General features: G+C 37.7%; 1 protein-coding gene and 1 pseudogene across 2 annotated transcripts in view; both read left to right on the top strand.

Moving 5' to 3' along the window:
* Nucleotides 1–25232, top strand: part of SPPL2A (signal peptide peptidase like 2A) — a 53720-nt gene that overhangs the window by 3366 nt on the left and 25122 nt on the right. For both annotated transcript variants that reach the window (XM_040492680.1, XM_040492679.1), the window contains exons 2-6: nt 16526–16645; nt 16961–17143; nt 17859–17948; nt 18433–18566; nt 24906–25057. In XM_040492680.1, coding sequence (XP_040348614.1) covers nt 16526–16645; nt 16961–17143; nt 17859–17948; nt 18433–18566; nt 24906–25057 — 679 coding nt within the window. The remainder of the gene's footprint in view (nt 1–16525; nt 16646–16960; nt 17144–17858; nt 17949–18432; nt 18567–24905; nt 25058–25232) is intronic.
* Nucleotides 8616–8716, top strand: LOC121042186 (uncharacterized; annotated as a pseudogene).

Below are 25232 nucleotides of genomic sequence, written 5' to 3'. Positions count from 1 at the left end.
TGCCAGCACCATGCTGTCCTGATGATTACAGCTTTGTAATCATCTTGAAGTAGGGATTGTGATGCCTCCAGCTTTGGTTTTCTTTTTTGGATGTCTTCGGCTATTCAGGATGTTTTGCTGGTTCCATACAAATTTTAGGATCATTTGTTCTAGCTCTGTGAAGAATGCTGGTGTTACTTTGATAGAGATTGCATTGAATATATAGATTGCTTTGGGTAGTATCGACATTTTAACAATATTTGTTCTTCCAATACAGGAGCATGGAATATTTTTCCATTTTTTTGTGTGTCTGCTTCAATTTCATTCATAAGCTTTCTATAGTTTTCAGTGTTGAGATTTTTCATCTCTTTGGTTAGGTTTATTTCTAGGTATTTTATGGTTTTTGGTGCTGTTGTAAATGGGATTGATTCTCCTGATTTCTCTTTCTGTTGCTTCATTATTGGGGGATAGGAATGCAACCGATTTCTGTGCATTGATTTTATAGCCTGCGACTTTCTGAATTCATGGATCAGTTCTAGCAGTTTTTTGGTGAAATCTTTTGGGTTTTCCAAATAGAGTATCATGTCATCTGTGAAGAGTGAAACTTTTGACTTCCTCCTTGTCGGTTTGGATGCCTTTTATTACTTTGTGTTGTCTGACTGCTGAGGCTAGGACTTCAGATACTATGTTGAGTAACAGTGGTGAGAGTGGACATCCCTGTCTTGTTCCTGACCTTAGGGGGAAAGCTCTCAGTTTTTCCTCATTGAGGATGATGTTAGCGGTGGGTCTTCCATATTTGGCTTTTATGATCTCGAGGTATGATCCTTCTTGCCCTACTTTCTTGAGTGTTTTTATCAAGAAAGGATGCTCTATTTTGTCAAATGCTTTCTCTGCATCTGTTGAGAGGATCATGTGGTTCTTGTCCTTTTATTGGTGTGATATATCACATTGATTGTTTTCTGGATGTTAAACCAGCCCTGCATCCTAGGTATAAATCCCACTTGGTCGTGGTGAATAATTTTTTTAATATATTGTTGGATCCGGTTGGCTAGTATCTCCTTGAGGATTTTTGCATCCATTGGTGAGATCTTTTTGATATGTAAAGCCTTTTTCAGTGGATTTGTTTTCTTCTTGACCCTTTCTTCCTTTAATTTCCTGAAACAATCTCTTTCCTTTTCTGAGGAACTCAAATCTGGTATACTTTTCCACAGCAGGAGCACTCTCTCTCCTTTTTGCTTACTTACTGGATACCTAGTTCCTTTCCTCCAACACTGTCTGAAGTCTTACAGATTTTTTTTCTTCTTACCATTTTCTCCCTGAAGCCCTAGTTTATTACTCTTCCTTAATCTTACAGCTCTAGGTGGCCTCTCTGAGTTCATTTGAATTAATGATGCCAGTTTAATTATTTCATTTCTCTTTTCTGGGCTCTTGCAGCTGGCACTGCTACCAACTTTCCCTTTAGTTATGTAAGAACAGGGCCACTATCCTCATCCACAAGCAGCACAAAATAGCAGCACATAATCTCCAGAATCCACTGCCGCATCCTTGTAGAAAACACAGAGGATTTAGTATTGGAAAGGCCTTTCACCATCATGTAGCCTACCCTCCTCGTCTTGTCCTCTTTACATCATTGTGACCTCACTGTGTATGTGAAACTCAGGCTTCAGTACATCTGATGTTTTGGTGATTTCTAAACCCATTAAACCTGTTAAGTCTAGAAATGAAGAGTATGTGGTAGATCGTTAGTTCTCTCTTGGCCTTGCCATGATTCTGTTTCGCAGTCCTGCTTCCCCAGCCCAAGCCCCATCCCTAGCCACAACTATTAGGCCTTTATTTCACAGTGTTTGGACTCAGTCACAGAGTTATGTTTCAAAGAAAATCAGAAAAGTTTAGCCTGGATCTGTTTTCTAAAGTTGCTTCAGAGTTCTCTGAAGAATCCTGAATCCTTTCCATGTTTTTACAAAAGTTCTGTTCATTTTTTCATTACTTCAAAGAATTTGAAGTGTTACATAGCCACATCTTGAACCTATTACAGTGAAGTGATAATCAGGATCCCCAGCAGAGAAATCTCTTGCTGAAATCTGCATTCCTTTGGTATACTACACCAAGTCAAAGAATCTTCTTTAATTCTTTCTTTTCTGCCCTCCTCTCTCATGCTCCTGAGGAAAGGAAGTATGTTCTGCTACCCAAGCTATCAGAGACATGCTGAGCTGTTTTGTTGTAGACTGAATTGTATCCCTTCTCCACCACTCCCCAAACATATGTTGAAGCCCTGACCCCCCAGTGTGATGGTATTTGGAAATGGGCCTCTGGGAGATAAGTAGGTTTAGATGAAGTCAGAGGGTAGATCCCTTGTGAAGGATTGGTGCCTTGTAAGTAAAAGACAACCGAGAGCTTGTTCTCTCTCTCTCCCCTAATACTCACCCCCCAACACACACACACACCATGTGATGACACAGCGAAAAAGTGTCCGTCTACAAGCCAAAAAGAAAGCTCTTACCAGAAACCAACCATGCTGGCATCTTTACCTTGGACTTCTAGTATCTAGAACTGTGAGAAAAATAAATTTCTGTTCAAGGTACCAACTCTGGTATTTTGTTATAGCAGCCCAAGCTAAGACAGAATTGGGTACCAGGAGTGGGGTACTTCACTAATACCTAAACCTGTGTCAGCAGCTTTGTAACAGGGTAGAGGCTAGAAGAGGTTTGAGATGCTTGCTAGAAATAGGACAATTTGGTAGAGTCTCAAAAATGAGGAATATGGTGTTAGAAACTGGAGGAAATGCAATCCTTGTTATAAAATGGCAAAGAGCTTTGAACTGTGTTGTGGTGTTTTGTAGAAGGAAGAATTGTGAGCAGTGCAATTAAATATTTAGCGGAGGAGATTTCTAATCAAAGTGTTAATGGAGCAGTGTGATTCCTCCTGACTGCTTATAGTAAAATGCAAATGGAGAGAGAAGAATTAAAGAAGGAATTGTTAAGGAAAAAATAACTAGAATTTGAAGATTTGGAAAATTGCTCAGCCCATCCATATTGCAAAAAATGAAGCTTGTTCTGCAAAGAATACTGTGTGGCTAGAAAACCATCTGATAGGGGCGCCTGGGTGGCTCAGTTGGTTAAGCGGCCGACTTCGGCTCAGGTCATGATCTCGCGGTCCGTGAGTTCGAGTGCTGACAGCTCAGAGCCTGGAGCCTGCTTCTGTTTCTGTGTCTCCCCCTCTCTCTGCCCCTCCCCCGTTCGCACTCTGTCTCTCTCTGCCTTTCAAAAATGAATAAATGTTAAAAAAAAAATTAAAAAAAAAAAAGAAAACCATCTGATAAAGAGTTTCAGGATTTTTGAGCAAACATACTGCCAGTTTCAACTAAATACAGAGTTTGGACAAAATGAAGAAAGGCTGTTGGACTTCTTGGATTTGACAAAATGGGATGATGGAGCTCTGTGGTTGTGAACGTGGATTGTTCTTCAAGAAGGAGAAATGACCCCAAAGGCAATTCAGATACCATCAGGCCACTGCCTCAGTCTCAGCAGGCCTTATGGCTTCTTTTGGAAGCTTTGGGGACCAGACTCCACAGGGCCATGGAGGTGATGCTGCCACCCCAGTGGGCCTGGAGGGTGGGACATTGAGCCAGAAAGGATTATTCGTGAGCCTTAAAACCTAATGGAATTTGTCTTGCTAGGTTTTGGACTTGCTTGAGTCCTGTCACCACTTTCTTCCTTCTGATTTCTCCCTTTTGGAATGCTAATGTCTACATTATGTTTTAGAAGCATATAACTTGGGGCACCTGGGTGGCTCAGTCAGTTGAGCGACCGACTTCGGCTCAGGTCATGATCTCACGGTTTGTGAGTTCGAGGCCCACATCAGGCTCTGTGCTGACAGCTCAGAGTCTGGAGCCTGCTTCAGATTCTGTGTGTGCCTCTCTCTTTGCCCCTCCCCCACTCATGCTCTCTCTCTGTCTCAGAAATAAATAAACATTAAAAAAAAAAAAAGAAGGATATAACTTGTCCGGTTCCATAGCTGGAGAGGAATGTTGCCTTAGAATAAACTGTATCTTAATTTTCACCCATATTTGACTTAAATGATATTAGATGAAACTTCGGACTATAGAGTTGATGCTGGACTGAGTTAAGACTTTGGGGGCTGTTGGGATGAAATGAGTATTTTTTTTTGCCTGTAAGAAGGAAATGAATTTGGGGGCCCTGAGGCAAAATGCTGTGGACTGGATTTTGTGCCCCAGATTCTTATGTTGAAGCCGTGACCCCCCAGTGTGATGGTATTTAGAGATGGGGCCTTTGGGGGATAATTAGGTTTAGATGAGGTATCAGTGTGGGGCCCTTATGATGGGATTGTTGCCTTGCTCTCTTTCCCAGTCATGTAAAGACACAGTGAGAAGGCAGCCATCTACAAGCTAGGAAATGAGCCCTTACCAGAAATCAGCTATGCTGGCACCTTGATCTTGAACTTCTAGGTTCCAGACTGTGAGAAAATAAATTTCTGTTACTTAAGCCACCCAGTCTGTGGTATTTTGTTATGGTAGCCCGATATTAGCCAGATATTAGACATTGTTTTCTTTTAGATTCTTCACAACTTTTTTTTTTTTTTTGCCTTCTTTCCTCTGAGCTATCTCTGAGGATTATGCATCCCACTGTTTACTTTCTAAGTCACTGATGGCTGTGAAAATGTAACATCTACACATTCATCTCCTCTCAAAATAATCCTGAGAAGGTTCAGGAAGGTATGACTTGTCCTAGTTCATACAGAAAGGCCTGAAAAAGATAAGTAGAACTCAGGATTTCTAGACATTCCTTGATATTTTTCCACTAAGTTGGTCATTAATGTTTTCTTGTAAATCAAAAATACATCAGAAGACTGATCAGATAAATTTGTAAATTTATTCATAAGAAAGGTCTTAAAGATAGAAGTCATATTTATTATATATTTGATCACCTTTTTGGTTAAAAATCACCTGAGATTGGGTCTGTTTACAAAACTCTAGACCATAAAGTCTCCAGGTACAGACCCTTATCCCCAGATACTAAAGTTTTGTTAAAAATTTTTGTTTTTAGGTCAGAATTTGCCAAATATTACTGTGCACTATGGCCTTAGATCAACTTTTTATGCACTTATATTACCTGCCTGGCCTTGTAGTTACTTGAATTTGTGAATTCTAGTGTAAATCATAAATTCTTAACAGTTGAGTTATATCACTAGGTACTAAGATTACTTAGGGAAAACCAAGCAGAAGGATAGATCTAGGTAACAAGTAAAATATAATCCACATGAAGGAGAAACTCTACTGGACTCATTCTCTGCTGTCTCCCCTAGCATCTCATAGACTGCAAAGTATCAAATAAATGAATGTCTCCCATACCTAATACCTCTTCCCCTAAACATTACATATCCCCAGATTCTCTGAGTGCAAGGAATGATGCTGGCTCTACTTTTCCCATGGCCCATAGACTTCTCTGAGTTCCTGTGAATACCTATTTAATGTCCTAGCCCCCACTGAGCCACTAAATAAGTAGTTAAGATTACGCTTAATCTTTATGGGTATGGGTCTAGTCACTTCCAGTGTATCATTTCCTTAAACTTTGAATTCTGGAAGTAGGAATGGAAACAATGTAGGTTGTTGATTATATAACTTAACAGGGAGAAAACAGGCATAGAAAATATATAATAGTGAATGATCAGAAAGTTATTTAGGCCTAACTTCGGAGTGTGTCATTCAAGATACACAACCTCAACTCTGTCTTTCCTATAGAGACCCCTTTCAGCTCTTTTATTGTATTGCTATTAACTATGTAACTGTGTAAAGAGAAAGATGTTTATAAAGAAAGGGATACCCGCTACATTGCAGTGATTTAAGGGTGATAGGTGACTGTTGCTCCTATTGCATTTACCGTTCAGTGATTACATTGCAACTTTATATCTTCTGGTTTAGGAATGTAGCTTTTTTTTTTAATTACTCGTTTTCATTATAGATAAATTCTATTTATTAACAAAATTTGCTCCCAAGCCCCAGTTCTTGTATTTGGTGTCTAAAAATACAGAAATAATTTAATTTGTAGATTTTATGTAGGAAGATTGCCAGGGGGTTAATTGGAGAGAGAATTACAGTTACATTCACACACTGCCCCTTGAAACTGAAGGGTTGCGTATATCTAATGGATAACAATACAAATAACATGAACCTGGTTTAATTGACAGATGTAGAAAGGGATGGGGAAGCTGGGACCCAGTGATGCATATACTGAAGAGTTTTGAAGGAACTCCTGGGTGAGATGGGGGAACTACTGGCCAAAGTATGAACATTGGCTATACCAGCAGACTGCAGGTAACAGTGTGACTCACCTCTTGAGAAAATTCCTAGGAGGATCTCAGTAATGTCTGGAAGAATTGTGAGTTTCACTGCTATTCATGATGAAGTATATAACCATGTACTCTATGGACCAGTATCAGAGCATCACCTGGAAGCTTGTTCAAAATGCATGATCACAAGCTCCACCTAAGAGCTGTTGGATCAGAATCTGCATTTTAATACGAACATTAACGTTTAAGGGGTGCCTGGGTGGCTCAGTCAGCTAAGAGTCCAACTTCTATTCAGGTCATGATCTCACAGCTCTAGAGTTTGAGCCCTGTGTTGGGCTCTGTGCTGACAGCTCAGAGCCTGGAGCCGACTTGAGATGGATTCTGTGTCCCCGTCTTTCTCTGCCTCTGCCCTTCTCATGCTCTCTGTCTCTCTCTCTCAAAAATAAATAAACATTAAAAAAATTTTTTTAAAAAGTCAGTTGTTTGAGCGGCTGACTTCGGCTCAGGTAATGATCTCACAGTTTGTGAGTTTGAGCCCCGCAATGGGCTCTGTGCTGACAGCTTAGAGCCTGGAGCCTGCTTCAGATTCTGTGTCTCCCTTTCTCTCTGCCCCTTCCCCACTCATGCTGTCTGTTTCTCTCTCAAAAATAAGTAAACATTAAAAAAAAGTTTTCAAAAAAAGAATATTAAAGTTCAAGAAGCACTGATCTATAATAAAGGGAAAGAAATTGCTGCACAGAATACTGAGCATAATCTCCAGGAAAAAAGAACCATGCTTGACAAATATGTTGAGGCTTTTTAAGGGAATTAAATATACACATGGGAAAAGGTTAACATTGTATTATTCAGAGCTATACTTGATCAGGTGACAATGGGCCAAGGTACAGAGCTCTGGCAGACCCAAAGAATGACATGTATATAGGGTAGGTGGTAGTATGTTAGATAAATTTTTAGCTAGAATTGTTCTTTTCCAAAGGAATATGTGAAGACTTAAGTTTCGAAAATAGATCCAATACTAGAAGATATCTTTTGAAGAAGAAAGAAAGGTGGAAGACAAATAAAACCTGGGAACCAGGGTCGAAGAAGAATCCTTGAACCGCACTATTAGCTTGGACAGGAGTAGAGCAGGCCTGTTCTCAGTAGGTTAATACTAGGCTGGTGAGTCAGCATCAGGAGGCTGTTGGAACAGAGGCTAGGAATTCAAATGCCCGTGGTTGGAACTACCTAGAGACTAGAATGTAAAGCATGGATGTACTCCCAAGAGACAGGGACATGAAGGTCAGTGTGAGACTGACTTGCTGTAAGTATACTGATGAAATAAAAGCTCCTGTACACGTCCCTTTGTTTAAGGTCTGATTGGTCTCAGAAAATGGGGATCTAATACATGGGCAAGGATGTGAGTATAGTATATACATCATTGTAGTTGTTCTTTTTTAGACCTTTGGTAATCATTTGACACTTGTCATAGCAAAAGCTATTTAAGCAAAGGAATAGGTAACTAACATCAAGATAGACTTAAACATCACTAGTTTTTGGTTTGAAAAGATGATAGTGAACATGCTTGAAGTCAGGTGTTCTGGATAAAGTAATAGGAACTGTTCATGAGCAACAGAGAATCCCATGAAGTTTTATTGGAGACAAATTTGAGTCCAAAAAGGGACTACCAGTTCATACCATGGGCTAGTAAACTTACTTACCTTGTGGTAAGGATCAAGTAAGATGTGAATATAGAGCGACAGTGGTATAAAATAGATGATTTGATTGTCCTGAAGAAAGCTTGAGTCCACACCCAGTACTTGTAGGAACTGATGTGAAGAGGGAAGATAAGGGCAAACAGTAAGAAGTTGTCGTAGGAAAAGGAATTCCATGAAGCCCAGAGCCCCAGAACTGGGGTTATTTGGAAGACTATAAGGAAATGACGTAGAGTTTCAGATATTTAGAATGTGGGAGGAACTAATGGGGAATTAGAGGGGCTTGAGTGGTGGTAGAAGACCCATACCAGTATCACGGAAGAGGGAGTTAACAGCTAATGCGGGCATCCCGGTGACCAGTGTTAAAGCTGGAGAGTGATAGTTGGGCGCCAAGAGGTGCTTGGGGATGTAACTGCATGAGGGAACCTAATGTGGTAGCAGAGTTGAAGACTGCTGGTCTGGGTGTTGGAGAGCCCAGTTCTAATCTTGGCCCCCGAGACCACTTCACTTTGGTCGTTGGGGACTGTTTGAGCCACGAAATGAAGACACTAGAATATTTTGTCTAAATCCCTTCAAGCTCTTGATACTCAGCTTTTTACTGAGAGAATGTTTTCATTACTGATTGAAAATGCAAATACAGCACTCGCTTCGGCAGCACATACACTAAAGTTGGGACGATGCAGAGAAGATTAGCATCGCCCCTGCACAAGGATGACATGCAAATTCGTCCACACTTTTTTGCACTATGTGCTAACTAACTTGAATGTAAATTTTAAAAACAAATTTAAAAAAAACTGTAAGAGGGAGGTAGAAGAGAGTCAGGGAGATGTGACTATAGAAGAACAATCAGAGAGAACAAAATTGCTGGCTTTGAAGACAGAGAAAAGGAGCCATGATCCAACTGACTTGGGCAGTCTTTAGAAGCTGGAAAAAGTAAGGAAAGGAATTTGTCCCTAGGAGCCCCAGGAACGAATGCAGCTCTGTCAATACTCAGATTTTAGCCCAATGAGATCTGTGTGCAACTTGTAACCTTCAGAATTGTAAGATAATTTCTGTTCTTAAAAAAAAAAATGCAAGCATAATTTTTAAAGGTTGAATGAATAAAGTCATAGAAGGCCAGACCACAGTTGATGACAAAGGAAAATTCAGTGTTTAGCACCATGTCTGTAACTTGGAAGATGTGAAGGAAGGTATTCTGCCCTTACACCGTAGGGTCTTTGTCAAGTGATCTAACACCAGTAGCCTGTGGGTGGACCACAAGTCTCACCTAATTTGGTGTTTGTAATGCTTAAGGGGATACTGAGTTTCAAGCCTTTTCTTTATGCTTCCCTACTAATTGACTGACAGTAATGTGGTTTCCACTACTCTGTTCTCTTAGAGCCTTGCTACTCAAGGTGTGGTCCATATACCAGCAGCATCAGCATCACCTGGAAGCTTGTTAAAAATGCAGAACTCACACTCCACCCAGACCTACTGAATCAAAATCTGCCATTTAATATGATTGCTAAGTGATATGTATGTATAATAAATCTTAAGCACTGCTCCTGTAGCTATGGTTCTCAAACTTTTACAAGTAACAGAATCTCCAGAAGGGCTTGTAAAAATAAACTGCCTGGGGGTTTCTGATTCAGTAGATCTGGAATAGGGCCCAAGAATTTACATCTTTAACACCATAGGAACACTAAAGCTTTTATTAGAGACTCTGACTAATCACATTATGTTTTTGCTTATCTGTTTCAGGTTTGTTTTCAATCTTCCTGGTAAGACTGTAATTTCTTGTGTAGTGTTCCTCTGGAGAAGGGCAGCTTTATTGAGCTATAATTCACAGACTGTGCAGTTCACCTGTTTGAAGTGTACAATGCAGTGGCTTTTAGTGTATTCACAGATATGTGCAGTCATTAATACTGTCCATTTTAAAACATTTACATCACCTCAGAAAGAAACCAAATAGGTGGAACACACAGGATGTTTAGGGCAGTGAAACTATTCCATATTGCATAGGATACTGTAATGGTGGATAAATAGCATACATTTGTCAAAATGTATAGAATGTACAACACCAAGAGTAAATCCTAAATGTAAACTATGGACTGTGGATGGTAATGATGTGTCATTGTATGTTTATTTATTGTAACAAATGTACCCCTCTGGTACAGATGTTGATAGTGGGAGGCTGTACATGTGTGTGGCATGGGTATGTGGGTACTCTGTACTCCTGCACAGTTTTGCTGTGACCCTAAAGCTGATCTAAAAAATCTTTTTGAAAAAGAAAGGAACCCCATTTCCTTTAGCTATCACCTCTTATCCCCACTTCCCACCAAACCCTAAGCGACCATTAGTCATCTCATGTTTCTTCTGCATGATACAAGTACTTGGCAAAGTGCTAGATGTGTTATTAATGCTAATAGTTACCATTTACTAAGAGCTTAATGTGCAAATAATTGCATCATCCAACTTAATCTTCATGACAACTCTATGTTAAAGTTGAGAATGTTGAAGCTTAAATCAGGTTAAATGACAGGGCGCCTGGGTGGCTCAGTGGTTGGGTGACTGACCCTTGATTTTGTTTCAGGTCATGATTTCATGGTTGGTGGGATCAGGCCCTGCATGGGGCTCTGTGCTGACAGTGCAGAGCCTGCTTGAGATTCTCCCCCTCTCTCTGCCCCTCCCCTGCTTTCACTCTCTCACATACCCAATAAATAAGCAAACAAACAAAATTCCAAAATGCCATGTATGTAGAAAAATATTTCTGTAACTGATGACAGAAATTACTGCCTGTGTTTTCTTCTGGTTTTATTGTTTCAGGTCTCACATTTAGGTCTTTAATCATTCTGAGTTTATGTTTGTGTATGGTATAAGAAAGTGGTCTGGGGGTGCCTGGCTGGCGCAGTCGGAAGAGCATGTAACTCATGATCTCAGGGTCATGAGTTCAACTCCCATGTAGGGTATAGAGATTACTTAAATAAACAGGTATTTGTTAAAGAAAGAAAGAAAGATGGCCAGTTTCATTCTTTTGCATGTAGTTGCCCATTTGTTGTTGTCTATGTAATCCCAGCACCATTTGTTGAAGAGATGATCTTTTCCCCATTGTATGTTCTTGCCTCCTTTATCATAGATTAATTGACCATATACACGTGGGCTTATTTCTTTGCTCTCTATAATACATCTGTAGGATATGAATCAGGATTCTATGTATTAAAATTTTTTATAGATACTACCAGTTGTCTATTTAAAGGCTGCACCACTTCAGCTTTGTGCATAATTAGAACCCAAATCTTTATCTAAATACCATTCTTCTCCACAAGGAGCTTAGTAGTATGACTGGTTTGGGACCTGTGGCAGGTAAAGAATAAAGTCAGCCTAGGACATCTTGTGCCAAAAAATAAGGAAGTCCTCAAAGACTAATGGGGTCTTGTCAAAGGATACAAAGAGCCAGCTGCAAGAGGCCCTGATGACCAAATTTGGGACAATTTGAACATCAAACAAATGCTTCTATTACATTAAATTTTTAAAAATCAGTGAACCTCTAGTGATACCAAGCAAAAGGTAGTAGAAGGAGAGAGTAAAGCTCTTTTTTAAAGAATACTAGCTAATAAATGCAGAAGGAATTACAGTATTAAAAAACAATGACCATTTCTCAACCCCCAATGTAATATGTAAAATTAAATTCAAGCATGGATCATCATGGAGGCTAAAACTAGGTGAGAGGTTGTTGAACTGTTTACATGGTGCTACAGATTAATTTCTAACCAGTCACAAAGAGAAAGAAATATATAACTTTATACTAGAGAAATCCTGCAGTTACTACATTAATCAAATAATCAAACTCAACATCACTAATCCAGGACATCCTAGGACATCATGTGCTGTTTTGTTGGATTCATTAAAAAGTACCCAATTCAGTGCCCCTTGGTGGCTCAGTCACTTAAACATTCAACTTCAGCTCAGGTCATGATCTCACAGTTTGTGAGTTCAAGCCCTGTGTCAGGCTCTGTGCTGACAGCTTGGGGCCTGGAGCCTGCTTCGAGTTCTATGTCTCCCTCTCTTCTGCCCCTCCCCTGCTCACACTGTGTCTCTTTCTCTCTCTCAAAAATGAATAAACATACAAAATTTTTTTAGAAAAGAAGTACCCAATTCACTTACAAATTCTTTTAAAAAAATGTTTAACCCAAACTTAATCATCCCTCACGATTATCTGCAGGATTACTCTCTATAGTTAGAATTGATTATTCTGCTGTATAACTTATGTAAGTTATGTTAGTGACTTCTCTAAGTCTCAGAGTCCTCACTAGTAAAACAGTAATAGTAGATCAGATATGTGTGCAAAAACCTAAATATACTGTTTAGTTTTATAGTTAGTAACCTACAAATAGTTTAGTGTATAGTAAGAATTTAGGATATTGGTTCACCTCTGCTGTCGAATAAATCCATTCATGACCAACATGGAAACAGCTGAATGAAAACAACATTTCTTTTTTCCACAAATAATTTCCTTGTCTTCATTATTCCGTGTAATGTGATAGTATGTTTTATAAATTCCCTACACTTGCTTAGATCCATAAGCTAATATAAGTCCCAAATATAAGTCCCAAATATGCCAGAAGTCCTTCTAATCCCAAATGTTCAGAGGAGATTTTAGGTAAGAGCATGGATTAGAGTATTTTTGTACTGTATAAATTTAGATTGACCTGTGACAAAATTACCAATTTTATACAAAAATGGTCAAATAGCAATTTTATGTAGCTCAGCCTAATGCATGCCTTAGTGGTAGAGCCTTGGTACATTATCTTTATTTGCCAAGCAGACTTTTTTCTTGTACGTTTTAGAGAAAGATTTGTTCAGGGGTGGCTGGTGCCTCAGTTGGTTAAGCGTCCAGCTGTTGGTTTCGGCTCAGGTCATGGTCTCAAGGTTTGTGGGATTGAGTCCTGCGTTGGGCTCTGCTGACAGCGCAGAGCCTGCTTGGGATTCTGTCTCTCCCTCTCTTCTGCCTCTCACCTGCTCGTACGTGTGCGTGCACACTCTCTCTCAAAAATTACAGTAAAAATAAACATTATTTTTTAAAAAAAAATTTTTTTATTTAAAAAAAATTTTTTTTCAACGTTTTTATTTTTTTTTATTTTTGGGACAGAGAGAGACAGAGCATGAACGGGGGAGGGGCAGAGAGAGAGGGAGACACAGAATTGGAAACAGGCTCCAGGCTCTGAGCCATCAGCCCAGAGCCCGACGCGGGGCTCGAACTCACGGACCGCGAGATCGTGACCTGGCTGAAGTCGGACGCTTAACCGACTGCGCCACCCAGGCGCCCCTATTTTTAAAAATTTTAAGATTTAGAGAAAGATTTGTTCAGAGGAGGACAGAGAAGGATTTGGATCAGTTCAGGTTTGAAGGGAATTGTGATGTGATGTGGTATTCTAATTATCTCAGGGTGTTTCTTCATTTCATACTCTCCACTCCCACCCCATCTGCGTTAGTTATTCTTTTCAGTTACTTCTTGGCTCTTCTCTGCCTTTTTTCCCAGGTAGTGGGAAATGAGGCAAAGGACAGAACATTTTTTCATTTCTTCTTTTTTCCTCTCTTTGAACTCTGGATTAGTCTTTTTGAATAGGCAGTTGGAGAATCTTGAAGACTTGAGAGTTGTAGTTTCTCAGAATTTCTTTCACAGGTAGCACTTAGAAATAATAATGTACTTTTTTTTTTTTTTAACTGGTAGAATATGGAAGTTAGGACAGGTTGAGGTATTTCTTTTTTTTTATGTTTCAAGTTTTTATTTAAATTCTAGGTAGGTAACATACAGTGTAATATTAGTTTCAGGAGAATTTAGTGATTCATCACTTACATGTAATATCCAGTGCTCATCATAACAAGTGCCCTCCTTAATCCCCATCACCTATTTAGCCCATCCCCCACCCGTCTGCCTCTAGCGCCCTCAGTTTGTTCTCTATAGTTAACAGTTTCTCTTATGGTTTGCCTCCCTCTTTTTTTTTTCTTTCCCCACGTTCATCTGTTTTGTTTCTTAAATTCAACATAAGAGTGAAATCATACAGTATTTTTCTTTCTCTGATATATTTTGCTTAGTATTATACTCTCTAGGTCCATCATTTGTTGTTGCAAATGGCAAGATTCAATTCTTTTTTATGGCTAATATTCCATGGTGTGTATGTATGTATGTATGTACATACATGCATATATATATACGTATGTATATACGTATATGTGTACATACATGTACATATATAATACATATATGGATATACACATATATGTACATACATATATATATGTATATATGCCACATTTTCTTTATCCATTTATCAGTCAGTGGACATTTGGGATCTTTCCATAATTTGGCTGTTGTTGAGAGTGCTGCTGTAAACATCAAGGTACATGTGCCCCTTTAAATCAGTGTCTTTGTATCCTTTGGATAAATACCTAGTAGTGCAGTTGCTGAGTCGCATAGTAGTTCTGTTTTTCACTTTTTGTGGAACCTCCATACTGTTTTCCAGAGTGGCCACACCAGTTTGCATTCCCGCCAGCAGTGCAAAAGTGTTTCCCTTTCTCTGCATCCTTGCTAATACCTGTTGTTCCCTGAGTTGTTAAATTTTAGCCATTCTGACAGGTGTAAAGTAGTATCTTATTGTAGTTTTGATTTATATATTCCCAATGATGAGTGATGTTGAACATCTTTTCATTTGTCTCTTGGCTATCTGTATGTCTTTGGAAAAATGTCTATTCATGTCTTGTGTCCATTTCTTCACAGGATTATTCGGTTTTTGTGTGTTGCATTTGATAAGTTCTTTATACATTTTGGATACTAACCCTTTATCAGATGTGTCATTTGCAAAGATCTTCTCTCATTCCAGCGGTTTCCTTTTAGTTTTGTTGATTGTTCGCTATGCAGAAGTTTTGTCTTGATGAGGTCCCAATAGTTCGTATTTGCTTTTGTTTCCCTTCCCTCCAGAGACATGTCTAGTAAGAAGTTGCTGTGGCTGAGATCAAAGAGGTTGCTGCCTGTGTTCTCATCTAGGATTTTGACAGTTCTCTGCCTCACATTTAGGTCTTTCATCCATTTTGAATTTAGTTTCGTGTATGGTGTAAGGAAAGTGGTCAAGTTTCATTCTTCTGCATGTCTCTGTCCAGTTTTCCCAACACCATTTGTTGAAGAGACTTTCACTGGATATTCTTTCCTGCTTTATCGAAGGTGAATTAACCATATAGTTGTGGGTTCATTTCTAGGTTTTCTATTCTGTTCCATTGATCTATGTGTCTGTTTTTGTGCCAATACCATACTGTCTTGATGACTACAGCTTTGTAATATAGCTTAAAGTCTGCAATTGTGATGCCTCCAACTTTGCTTTTCTTTTTCAGGATTGCTTTGGCTATTCAGGGTCTTTTGTGGTTCCATACAAATTTTAAGATTGTTTGTTGTAGCTCTGTGAAAAATACTGGTGGTTATTTTGATAGGGACTGCACTGAATATGTACATTGCTTTGGACAGTATAGACATTTTAACAGTATTCTTCCTGTCCATGAGCATGGAATATTTTTCCATTTCTTTGTGTTATCTTCAGTTTCTTTCATAAGTGTTTATAGTTTTTGGAGTACAGATCTTTTACCTCTTTTGTTAGATTATTTCCTAGGTTTTTGGTATAATTGTAAATGAGATCACTTTCTTGATTTCTCTCTCTGCTGTTTCATTATTGGTGTATAGAAATGCAACAGATTTCTGTACATTGATTTTGTATCCTGAGACTTTACAGAATTTGTGTATCAGTTCTAGCAATATTTTGGTCTACCCTTTCGGGTTTCCTACATAGAGTATCATGTCATCTACTAATAGCAAAAGTTTGACTTCTTCCTTGCCGATCTGGATGCCTTTTATTTCTTTTTGTTGTCTGATTGCTGAGGCTAAGACTTCCAGTACTGTGTTAAATAACAATGGTGAGATTGGACATCCAAGGCAGGTTGAGGAATATTAAATGCACTACATAAACACTGAAGTAGGGGTGCTTGGGTGGCTCAGTCAGTTAAGTGTCCTAATCTTGACTTTGGCTCAGGTTGTGATCTCACGGTTTGTGGGTTCAAGCCCCACATTGGGCTCTGCTAACAACACGGAGCCTGCTTGGGATTCTGTCTCCTTCTCTCTCTGCCCCTCCCACCATCTCCCTCTCTCTCCCTCTCTCTCAAAATAAAAAAAAGGAAACTTTAAAAAAACAATGAAGTAATAACTCATAAGAGATTGAGAAAGAAAGTTTTAGGGTGTGAAGGGAGTTTGAAGTTATCACACAACAAGAATCCTCTGTGGGATATAGCTCTTATAGCAAGGTCGTAATTGTGTCCCCATTAGAAAGTGACTTATTTTCCTTAAAAGAATGTGTTCTGGGCAAATGCGTATAACTTAAGTGTTTCCTCAAATAAGAAATAAATTCATTGGAAGATCTTCCCTCTTAAGGAAGTACTGTCAAACCGTATGTATAAATAGCATTATTAAAGTGTTTTGTTGTTGGCAAACCAGATTATTACCAGTGTGAAAATTATTGTTCGTGTCCTAGACAGCTGCTCAGGAAGCAATCCTGCATGCGTCTGGAAATGGCAAACCTGTACCGTCTAAGGACTACTGCATGCTCTATAACCCTCATTGGACAGATCTTCCAAGTACCCTAGAAAATGCAGTAAGTAAATCACAGTTAATATTTATTTGTAAACATAGAATTATTGAAAGGCAAGAATGAGTATTATATTTTAGTGTGTGAACTAGCTGTAATATATGATGATTAATTATTTTTTTTTGCTTTGGGCTACATGTTTTTCTGTCTGTGGGAAAAACAAGTTAGGGAATTTTAAAATACTTAACTCAAAGCCTGGTTGTCATAAAATATTTCTAATTTAAAAGAACCTGGTATTAAACCAATATTGATACTTTGTCACTGAATGCATTTATTATGAAATATGATCTTTATCATGTTAAAGACATTTCGTCTTTTCAGACTTCCATCAGTTTGATGAATCTGACTACCACACCATTGTGCAATCTTTCTGATATTCCACCTGAAGGAATAAAGAGCAAAGCAGTTGTGGTACAGTGGGGAACCTGCCATTTTCTTGAAAAAGCCAGAATTGCAAAAACAGGAGGTGCTGAAGCATTATTGGTTGCCAATAACAGTGTCCTAGTAAGTTGTAAAACTTAAGTAACTCTTGAACTCATGATATCAAATTTCACAGGAATTGAACTATCTTTTTGGTATGTAATTTATGGGCCAAGTTTTGAATAATCCCATTATAGGGTTATTTTAAAATAAATATTCTGGCACTGATAGGCATTGAACTGGAAAACTTTGTAATTTCTTTTTTTTTTTTAATTTTTTTAATGTTTACTTATTTATTGAGAGAGAGAGTACGAGCAGGGGAGCTGCAGAGAGAGGAGGAGACAGAATCTGAAAGCAGGCTTCAGGCTCTGAGCTGTCAGCACAGAGCCTGACGTGGGGCTTGAACCCACGAGCTGTAATATCATGACCTGAGACGAAGTCAGACGCTTAACCAACTAAGCCACCCCGCGCCCCTGTAATTTCTTTTCTATTCCTAAATTGAGCAAGACTTTGTCCTAACATATTTGTTAGGTACAAACATGTCTGTATATGTGTACACACACACACACACACACACACACACACACATATGATATACCTACATATAAGTCGGTTTAAGTTTATGCTAAAAGGATTCCAGTTTGAGAACTCTTACTATTATATCAAGAAAGAACATATGAAACTTTGTTTTATAACTAAAAAAAAGATATAATGTTTATATTTAATGGAATAATGTGTATTTTATTCTGTAAATATACTAGTAGCTTATAAGTTTTCATAATATGTTTTTTTCTTTCAGTTTCCTCCCTCAGGGAACAAATCTGAATTTCATGATGTGAAAATAGTGATTGCATTTATAAACTACAAAGATTTTAAAGATATGAAGCAGGTAAATTAGTAATTATGTATTATACAAAGTTTGTACATAGTACAATTCTTTACTTTTAACTATTGATAATAAATTTAAATTATATATGCTCCATTTGCTAACAAGAAGCTATAAAGGCCAATCAGGTCTTTATTTGGGAAATGTTTATCTCCCAGTGAGCACAAGGTGCTTCAGAGCCCTGACTTTAGAAAAGATACTGATTTGTTTTGACTTTTTAATAATCTCTGTTATATCCTTTATCGTAGCTTTAAATCCCTGACAAGATGTGATTGTGTGGAACACTGAACTTTCAAGATTTAATAAACCAAAGTATAGCCTCATAGTTATGACAAGAGAATACATTATGTTGTCAAAAATGGTTCTAGTGTTGGGGATTTTGTAACGTTATAGTATCATTTTCAGAGTGAAATGAGAGTATTGCTGCCATAGGCTGTAGTAGAAAGAAAACTAATTCTGATGTTTTAACTGTTATTTTGCCTTTCAGACTCTTGGAGATAACATTACTGTGAAAATGTATTCTCCATCGTGGCCCAACTTTGACTATACTATGGTAGTTATTTTTGTAATTGCTGTGTTCACTGTGGCATTAGGAGGCTATTGGAGTGGACTAATTGAATTGTAAGTTTAACTAAACTTCAGTGTTTTTGTGATAGATGATTAAAAAAATTATTGTTTGATAATCATTTCAATCATGTTAACAACATTTAAAATTTACCTGACCTCAGAATATAGTGCTAATGAGATAAGATTGCAGGTTTGTCCTCCTGTAGGACATTTAACTTTTCACTGAGAAGAAGGGAGTCATAGCTTCCTCTAACCCTTCTGCTGGTAGGATAACATCAAAATTACATCAAAGGCTTTTTAAAATTAAAATGTTTAGTTATCTCTCACAGAAAAGATGAAGATACTTAGTGTCCTAATGTGCCTATTTATTTAGATTGAAAGAAAATAAGCAAGAGAAAGTGGGGCTGGGGGTTTCAGCTCTTCCTGAGTTCAGTCATTACAGTGTGACTTCATCATTCTGTTTAATGCTTTAGGAATTCTAAGGATATGAAGCATGTTCACATTTTACTTAAATATAGAAATTCTAAATGTACATAAAATTTAGATTTTCCTGTTGATTAACAACCTGAAACCAATCTTCTTATAGTTGTGTTTCTTTGGCTCTGGGTTAAAGCAGGCAACATTGTTTAAAAGGATCAGTTCATATTTACAACTCTGAATTTAAAAATGTGCTTCAATCATATTATTTTATGCGTAAAGGACAGTATACTCATCTTGTGAATTGGTCTGTAGGTTCCATTAAAAAGGACTTATTTGCAACTAAATGAAGTTTATTTCTAATTTCTTTTTTTTTTTTTTAACGTTTATTTATTTTGAGAGAGAGAGTGAGCGTGTGTGCACGCACATGTGCTCACATACGCTCACATGAGCAGGGGAGGGGCCAAGAGAGGGAGAAAGAGAGCATCTCAAGCAGGCTCTGCACTGTCAGTGCAGAGCCCAACACAGGGCTCAATCCAACAAACCGTGAGATCATGACCTGAGCCAAAATCAAGAGTCAGACGCTCAATCGACTGAGCCACCCAGGCACCCTTTGTCTTATTACTGTGATGTATCACACTGATTGATTTCTGAATATTAAACCACCCCTGCATCCTGATCAAAAATCCCAGTTTATTGTGGTTAATGAATTTTTTTAAATTTATTGTTGGATTTGGTTTGCTAATATTTTGTTGAGGATTTTTGTGTCTATGTTCATCAGAGATATTGACTTACAGTTCTCTTTTTTTGGGGGGGTGGCTTTATCTGGTTTTGGTACTCCCGGCCTCATAGAATGAGTTTTGAAGCTTTCCTTCCTCTTATTTTTTGGAATAGTTCGAGAAGAATAGATACTCACTTCTCTTTAAATGTTTGGTAGAATTCAGCTGTGAAGCTGTCTGGTCCTGGACTTTTGTTTGTTGGGAGTTTTTTGATTACTGATTCAATTTCATTGCTGGTCCTCAGTCTGTTCAAAGTTTCTATTGCTGATTCAGTTATGGGAGATTGTATGTTTCTAGGAATTTATCCGTTTCTTCTCAGTTGTCCAATTTGTTGCCATTTAATTTTTTATAATACTCTCTTGTAATTCTTTGTATTTCTGTGGTGTTGGTTGTTATTTCTCCTCTTTCATTTGTGATTTTGTTTGAGTCCTCTCTCTCTCTCTCTCTCTCTCTCTCTCTCTCTCTCTTTTTTTTTTATGAGTTTGGCTAAAGGTTTATCAATTTTGTTGGTCTTTTCAAAGAACCAGCTCCTGGTTTCATTTATCTGTTCTATTGTTTTGTGTTTTTTAGTTTCTGTTTCCTTTATTTCTGTTCTGTTGTTTGTTATTTCCTTCCTTCTGCTGGTTTTGAGTTTCTTTGTTTCTTCTTTTTCTAGCTCCTTTAGGTGTAAGGTTAGGTTATTTGTTTGAGATTTTTTTTCTTGCTTCTTCAGATAGGCCTGTATTGCTATAAACTTCCCTGAAAACTTTTTTTTGCTGCATCCCAAAGATTTTGTGCCTTTTTGTTTCTATTTTCATTTGTTTCCATGTAATTTTTTTATTTCTTGTTTGATTTTTTTGGTTGACCTATTCATTGTTTAGTAGCATATTATTTAACCTCCATGTTAACTTGTGGTCTTCGCAGCTTTTTTCTTGTGGTTGATTTCCAGTTTCATAGCATTGTGGTCAGAAAAGATGCTTGGTATGACTTTTATCTTTTTTAATTATTGAGGCTTGTTTTGTGGTCTTATATGTGGTATGTTGTGGAGAATGTTCCATGTGCACTTGAAAAGAATGTGTATTCTGCTGTTTTAAGATGGAAAGTTCTGAATATATCTGTTAAATCCACCTGGTTCAATGGGTCATTCAAAGTCACCATTTCCTTGTTGATTTCCTGTTTGGATGATCAGTCCTTTGATGTAAGTGGGTTGTTAAAGTTCCCTATTATTATTGTATTACTATCATTTCTTTCCTTTTTGTTTGTTATTAACTGTTTTATGTATTTGGGTGTTTCCATGTTGGGTGCATAAATACGTACAACTGTTATATCTTCTCATTGGATGGTCCCCTTTATTATTATATAGTGTCCTTCTTTGTCTCTTGTTACAGTTTTTAAAGTTTGTTTCTAGGGTACCTGGGTGGCTCAATCAGTTATGTGTCTGACTCTGGATTTTGGTTTAGGTCGTGATCTCACAGTCATGGGATTGAGTCCCAGCCCTGGGCATGGAGCCTGCTTGGGATTCCCCCTCTTTATCTGTCTTTCTCTCTTCTTTCTCTCTGTCTCTCCCTGCCCCATCCAGCCTCTGCCCCTCCTCCACTCTCTCTCTCAGAATAAATACATTAAAAAATAATAAAGTCTATTTTTTCTGACATAAGTATTGCTACTTCAGCTTTCTTTTCATACCCATGTGATGATAAATGCTTTTCCTTCCTTTCACTTTCAATCTGCATGTGTCTGCAGGTCTGAAATGAGTCTCTTGTTAGGCAGCATACAGATGGCTCTTCTTTTTTTTATCCATTCTGTCACCCTCTATCTTTTGATTGAAACACTTTGTCTATTTACATTCAAAGTAATTATTGATAGATATGTACTTATTGTCATTTTGTTACTCTTTTTATGATTGTTTTTGTGGTTCTTTTCTGTTTCTTTCCTTGCTCTCTTCTCTGACAATTAGTTGGCTTTCTTTGTGAGATACTTGGATTGCTTTCTTTTTATTTATTTTTTTAATTAATTTATTTATTTTGAGAGACACAGACACAGCATGAGTGGAGAGGGGCAGAGAGAGAGGGAGACAGAGAATCCCAAGCAGGCTGTGTGCTGGCAGCACAGAACCCAATGTGGGACTTGACCCCATGAAACTGTAATACCATGACCCAAGGCAAAACCAAGAGTCAGACACTTAACTGACTGAGCCATCCAGGTGCCCCAGCTTTCTTTTTGTTTTTTGCATATGTTTTACAAGGTTTTTGATTTGTGGTTACCATTAGGTTTATATGTAAATCTGCATATAGCAGTTAGTGTTAACTTGATGGTCACTTACATTTGAACCCATTCTTTACCCCCCACCTCCTGGGTTTTAAGTATATGATAGCATACTTTACATCTTTTGATTTTGTGAGTCCCTTGACTGATTTTTTTGGATATACTTATTTTTTACTGCTTTTGTGCTTCCTACTTTTTTTACTCCCACTTATGGTCTTTCCTTTCCACTCAAAGAGTCCCCTTTAACATTTCTTGTAGAGCAGGTTTGGTGGTGATGAATTCTTTTAACTTTTGTTTGTTTGGGAACTTCCTTATCTCTCCTTCTATTCTGAATTGTAGCCTTGCTGGATAGAATATTCTTGGTTGCACATTTTTTCCTTTCAGTACTTTGAATATATCATGCCACCCTTTTCTGGCCTGTATAAGGTTTCTGTTGAAAATTCAGCCTATACCCTTATGAGGTTTCCCTTGTACATAAATGTTTTCTCTTGCTGCTTTTAAAATTCCCTTTCAAAGAGCGCCTGGGTGGCTCAGTCAGTTAAGCGTCCAACTTCAGCTCAGGTCACGATCTCATGGTTCGTGAGTTCAAGCCCTGCGTCAGGCTCTGTGCTAACAGCTCAGAGCCTGGAGCCTACTTCAGATTCTGTGTCTCCTTCTGTCTCTGCCTCTCCCCTGCTCATGTTCTCTCTGTGTCTGAAAAATAAATAAACACTAAAAAAATTTTTTTTAATTCTCTCTTTCGAGATTATGAATTTTGAAATTGAGATGGCTGATTCTAAGAGTAAAATAAAGATAGAACTAAGTGTATGTGTGGGTGTGGGTGAGGGGCCTGACCTTATAATACAAGAAAGAGAAGATGAATCAGTGACAAAGGGAAAAATGTTTTGTAAAAAGTAGAATAATTAAGAACATTAGCTCCATTTGCAACAACATGGATGGGCTTTGAACGCACTGTGCTATAAGTAAAATAAGTCAGACAGAGAAAGACAAATACTGTATAATGTCACTGATATGTGGAAGCAAACAAAAAAGGAACTCAGAGACACAGAGTCAGATTGATGGTTCCCAGAGGCAGGGAGTGAGGGTGGCAAAATGAATGAGGGTTATCAAAAGGTACAAACTTCTGGTTATAAAATAAGTAACTCTTGGGGATGTGATGTACGGCATGGTGACTATAATTGGTAAGACTGTCTTGTGTATTTGAAAGTTGCTAAGAGAGTAGATCTTAAAAGTTCTTATCACAAGAAAAAAAATGTGACTGTGGTGACGGATGTTAACTATACCTATTGTGACCATTTTGTTATGTATGCAAATACCAAGTCATTATGTTGTATACCTGAAACTAATATTATATGTCAATAAGATCTTAACTTTTAAAAATGAACATATGGACTGTCATTTAGCAAGTAAAAAGAGTTAAAAGAGAAGGGGAAAGAGAATAAAACTTAGGAAAGGGAAAATTTACCAGAACAGGAATTCGTAAGTCAGAATTACCTGCCAAATGAAAGATGTACCTTATGCAGAAGGGAAAGATGCCTTGGTTCAGTTTAAAACTGAGAATTAAAGTCTTATTATAATGAAATCATTGGTTCTCAAGCTCCATAAACTCAAGATGGCATGAAAAAAAGCTTAGCTTTTCATTATACATAGCTCTTAAGCTACTTAGGAATATAGTGTTTTAAAAGATGAATTGTTGTGTTTTATATGATATAAATCTAGTATATGTTTCCTTTCCAAAAATTGCCTGGTGCTTTTTACTTTGCCATATTTATCTTTTCCTTTAAAGTGTTCTACTGGTTTACTGAATAGGAATATATAAATCTTTCATTGTGATATATATGAATATATATATCTTTCACTGTGATAAAAATAGCTTTAAGTGTATCTGTTTGCAATGACAGATACCAAAGGTTGGCACCTTTTACCACTCAGATACCACTTTTATTGATACTTCTGTTGATACCTTCACATCCAGCTCTACAGTTGCCAGAATGTGCTGGTGTGGCTGTCCCCAGACCCTTTCCCTGCTCTTTCCCAGGCAGCCTCCCTTGAGTCACAAATACTCGATGTAGTGACCATACTAGTCAACAGTTTTCTAATAAGGAAGTGGTATGTTGGTAAATAAGCAGTCTGGCAAGTGGACAATTTGATAGAAGTAAACTTTTTTTAACCTGACGTTTGTATTGAGCCAGACCTGATGAGAAGGGTCAGGGTGTAAGCAAAGGAAATGAGAGTTTAGTTGATCAGAGCTGAAGGGAGTAGAAGTAAAAAAGTATATAGAGGGCTCCATGTAACCGAGATGAGACAATAAGATGACAGAACAGAGACTGCTCAACAAAGGACACTACTGACCCCTCTTCAACTTTTATCTCTGCTTTCATTAGCTGTGTGGCTTAGCAAGGGTTGTTGCTATGTTAAGGTAGGAGAAAGCTATGTCTTGAACTTCTTTTGAATGCTTTGTAATATCCTGATGAGCACAGAACAGGTATACAGTAAATACTGAGTTGATTGAAAGAAGAATTTAATGTTTACCTGTAAGAGAACCTAATTTTAGAAGTACTTTACTGTCTGTAACTTGGTAATAAGTATGTTAAAAGAATTGGTTATCATCAGAAATTTATTACATCAATATAGTTTTCAAATTAGATAGTATAAACATCTACAAACATTAATTTGTTTATGTGATAAATATCATCTGTGTCAATAATTTTGCTTCCAGAAAAGAAAAAAGTGTTGTTTCAGAAGTTAGTGATTAATAATAGATCGTCTCTGGAGCATAGAGCTTATAGGGACCTTTTACTTTCTAGAATAAGTATTTTCTATTTGTTTGATGTGCAGTTTTTTAAAGTATATTACTTTGTAGTCAGAAACAAATTTAAGTTGGTGTTGGAGGTCAATTTTAAAAATAACTGTACCTGGCAGAAATTTTCTCAAGTTCCTGTGTATGTTTATGCAGGGAGAACATGAAGGCCGTGACAAACACTGAAGATAGAGAAATGAGGAGAAAGAAGGAAGAATATTTAACTTTTAGTCCTCTAACAGTTGTAATATTTGTGGTCATCTGCTGTGTTATGATGGTCTTACTTTATTTCTTCTACAAATGGTTGGGTAAGAAGTCCTATTTTATATTTGCTACTTTCAGCATACAATTTTTTCATTTACTTCACCAGATTTCCTTTAAGGTATTCTACCTGGAAAGCTTAAGCAAATAATTAAAAAGTGATACTAACTTTTTAAACTATGAGAAGTGTTAGGATCCCCGTTACTCTGGGATAAAAAATAC

Source organism: Herpailurus yagouaroundi, unplaced genomic scaffold (assembly GCF_014898765.1).
Source record: "Herpailurus yagouaroundi ecotype Mexico unplaced genomic scaffold, PumYag 184, whole genome shotgun sequence".
NCBI lineage: Eukaryota > Metazoa > Chordata > Mammalia > Carnivora > Felidae > Herpailurus > Herpailurus yagouaroundi.
This window is presented reverse-complemented; position numbering and strand designations above follow the sequence as displayed.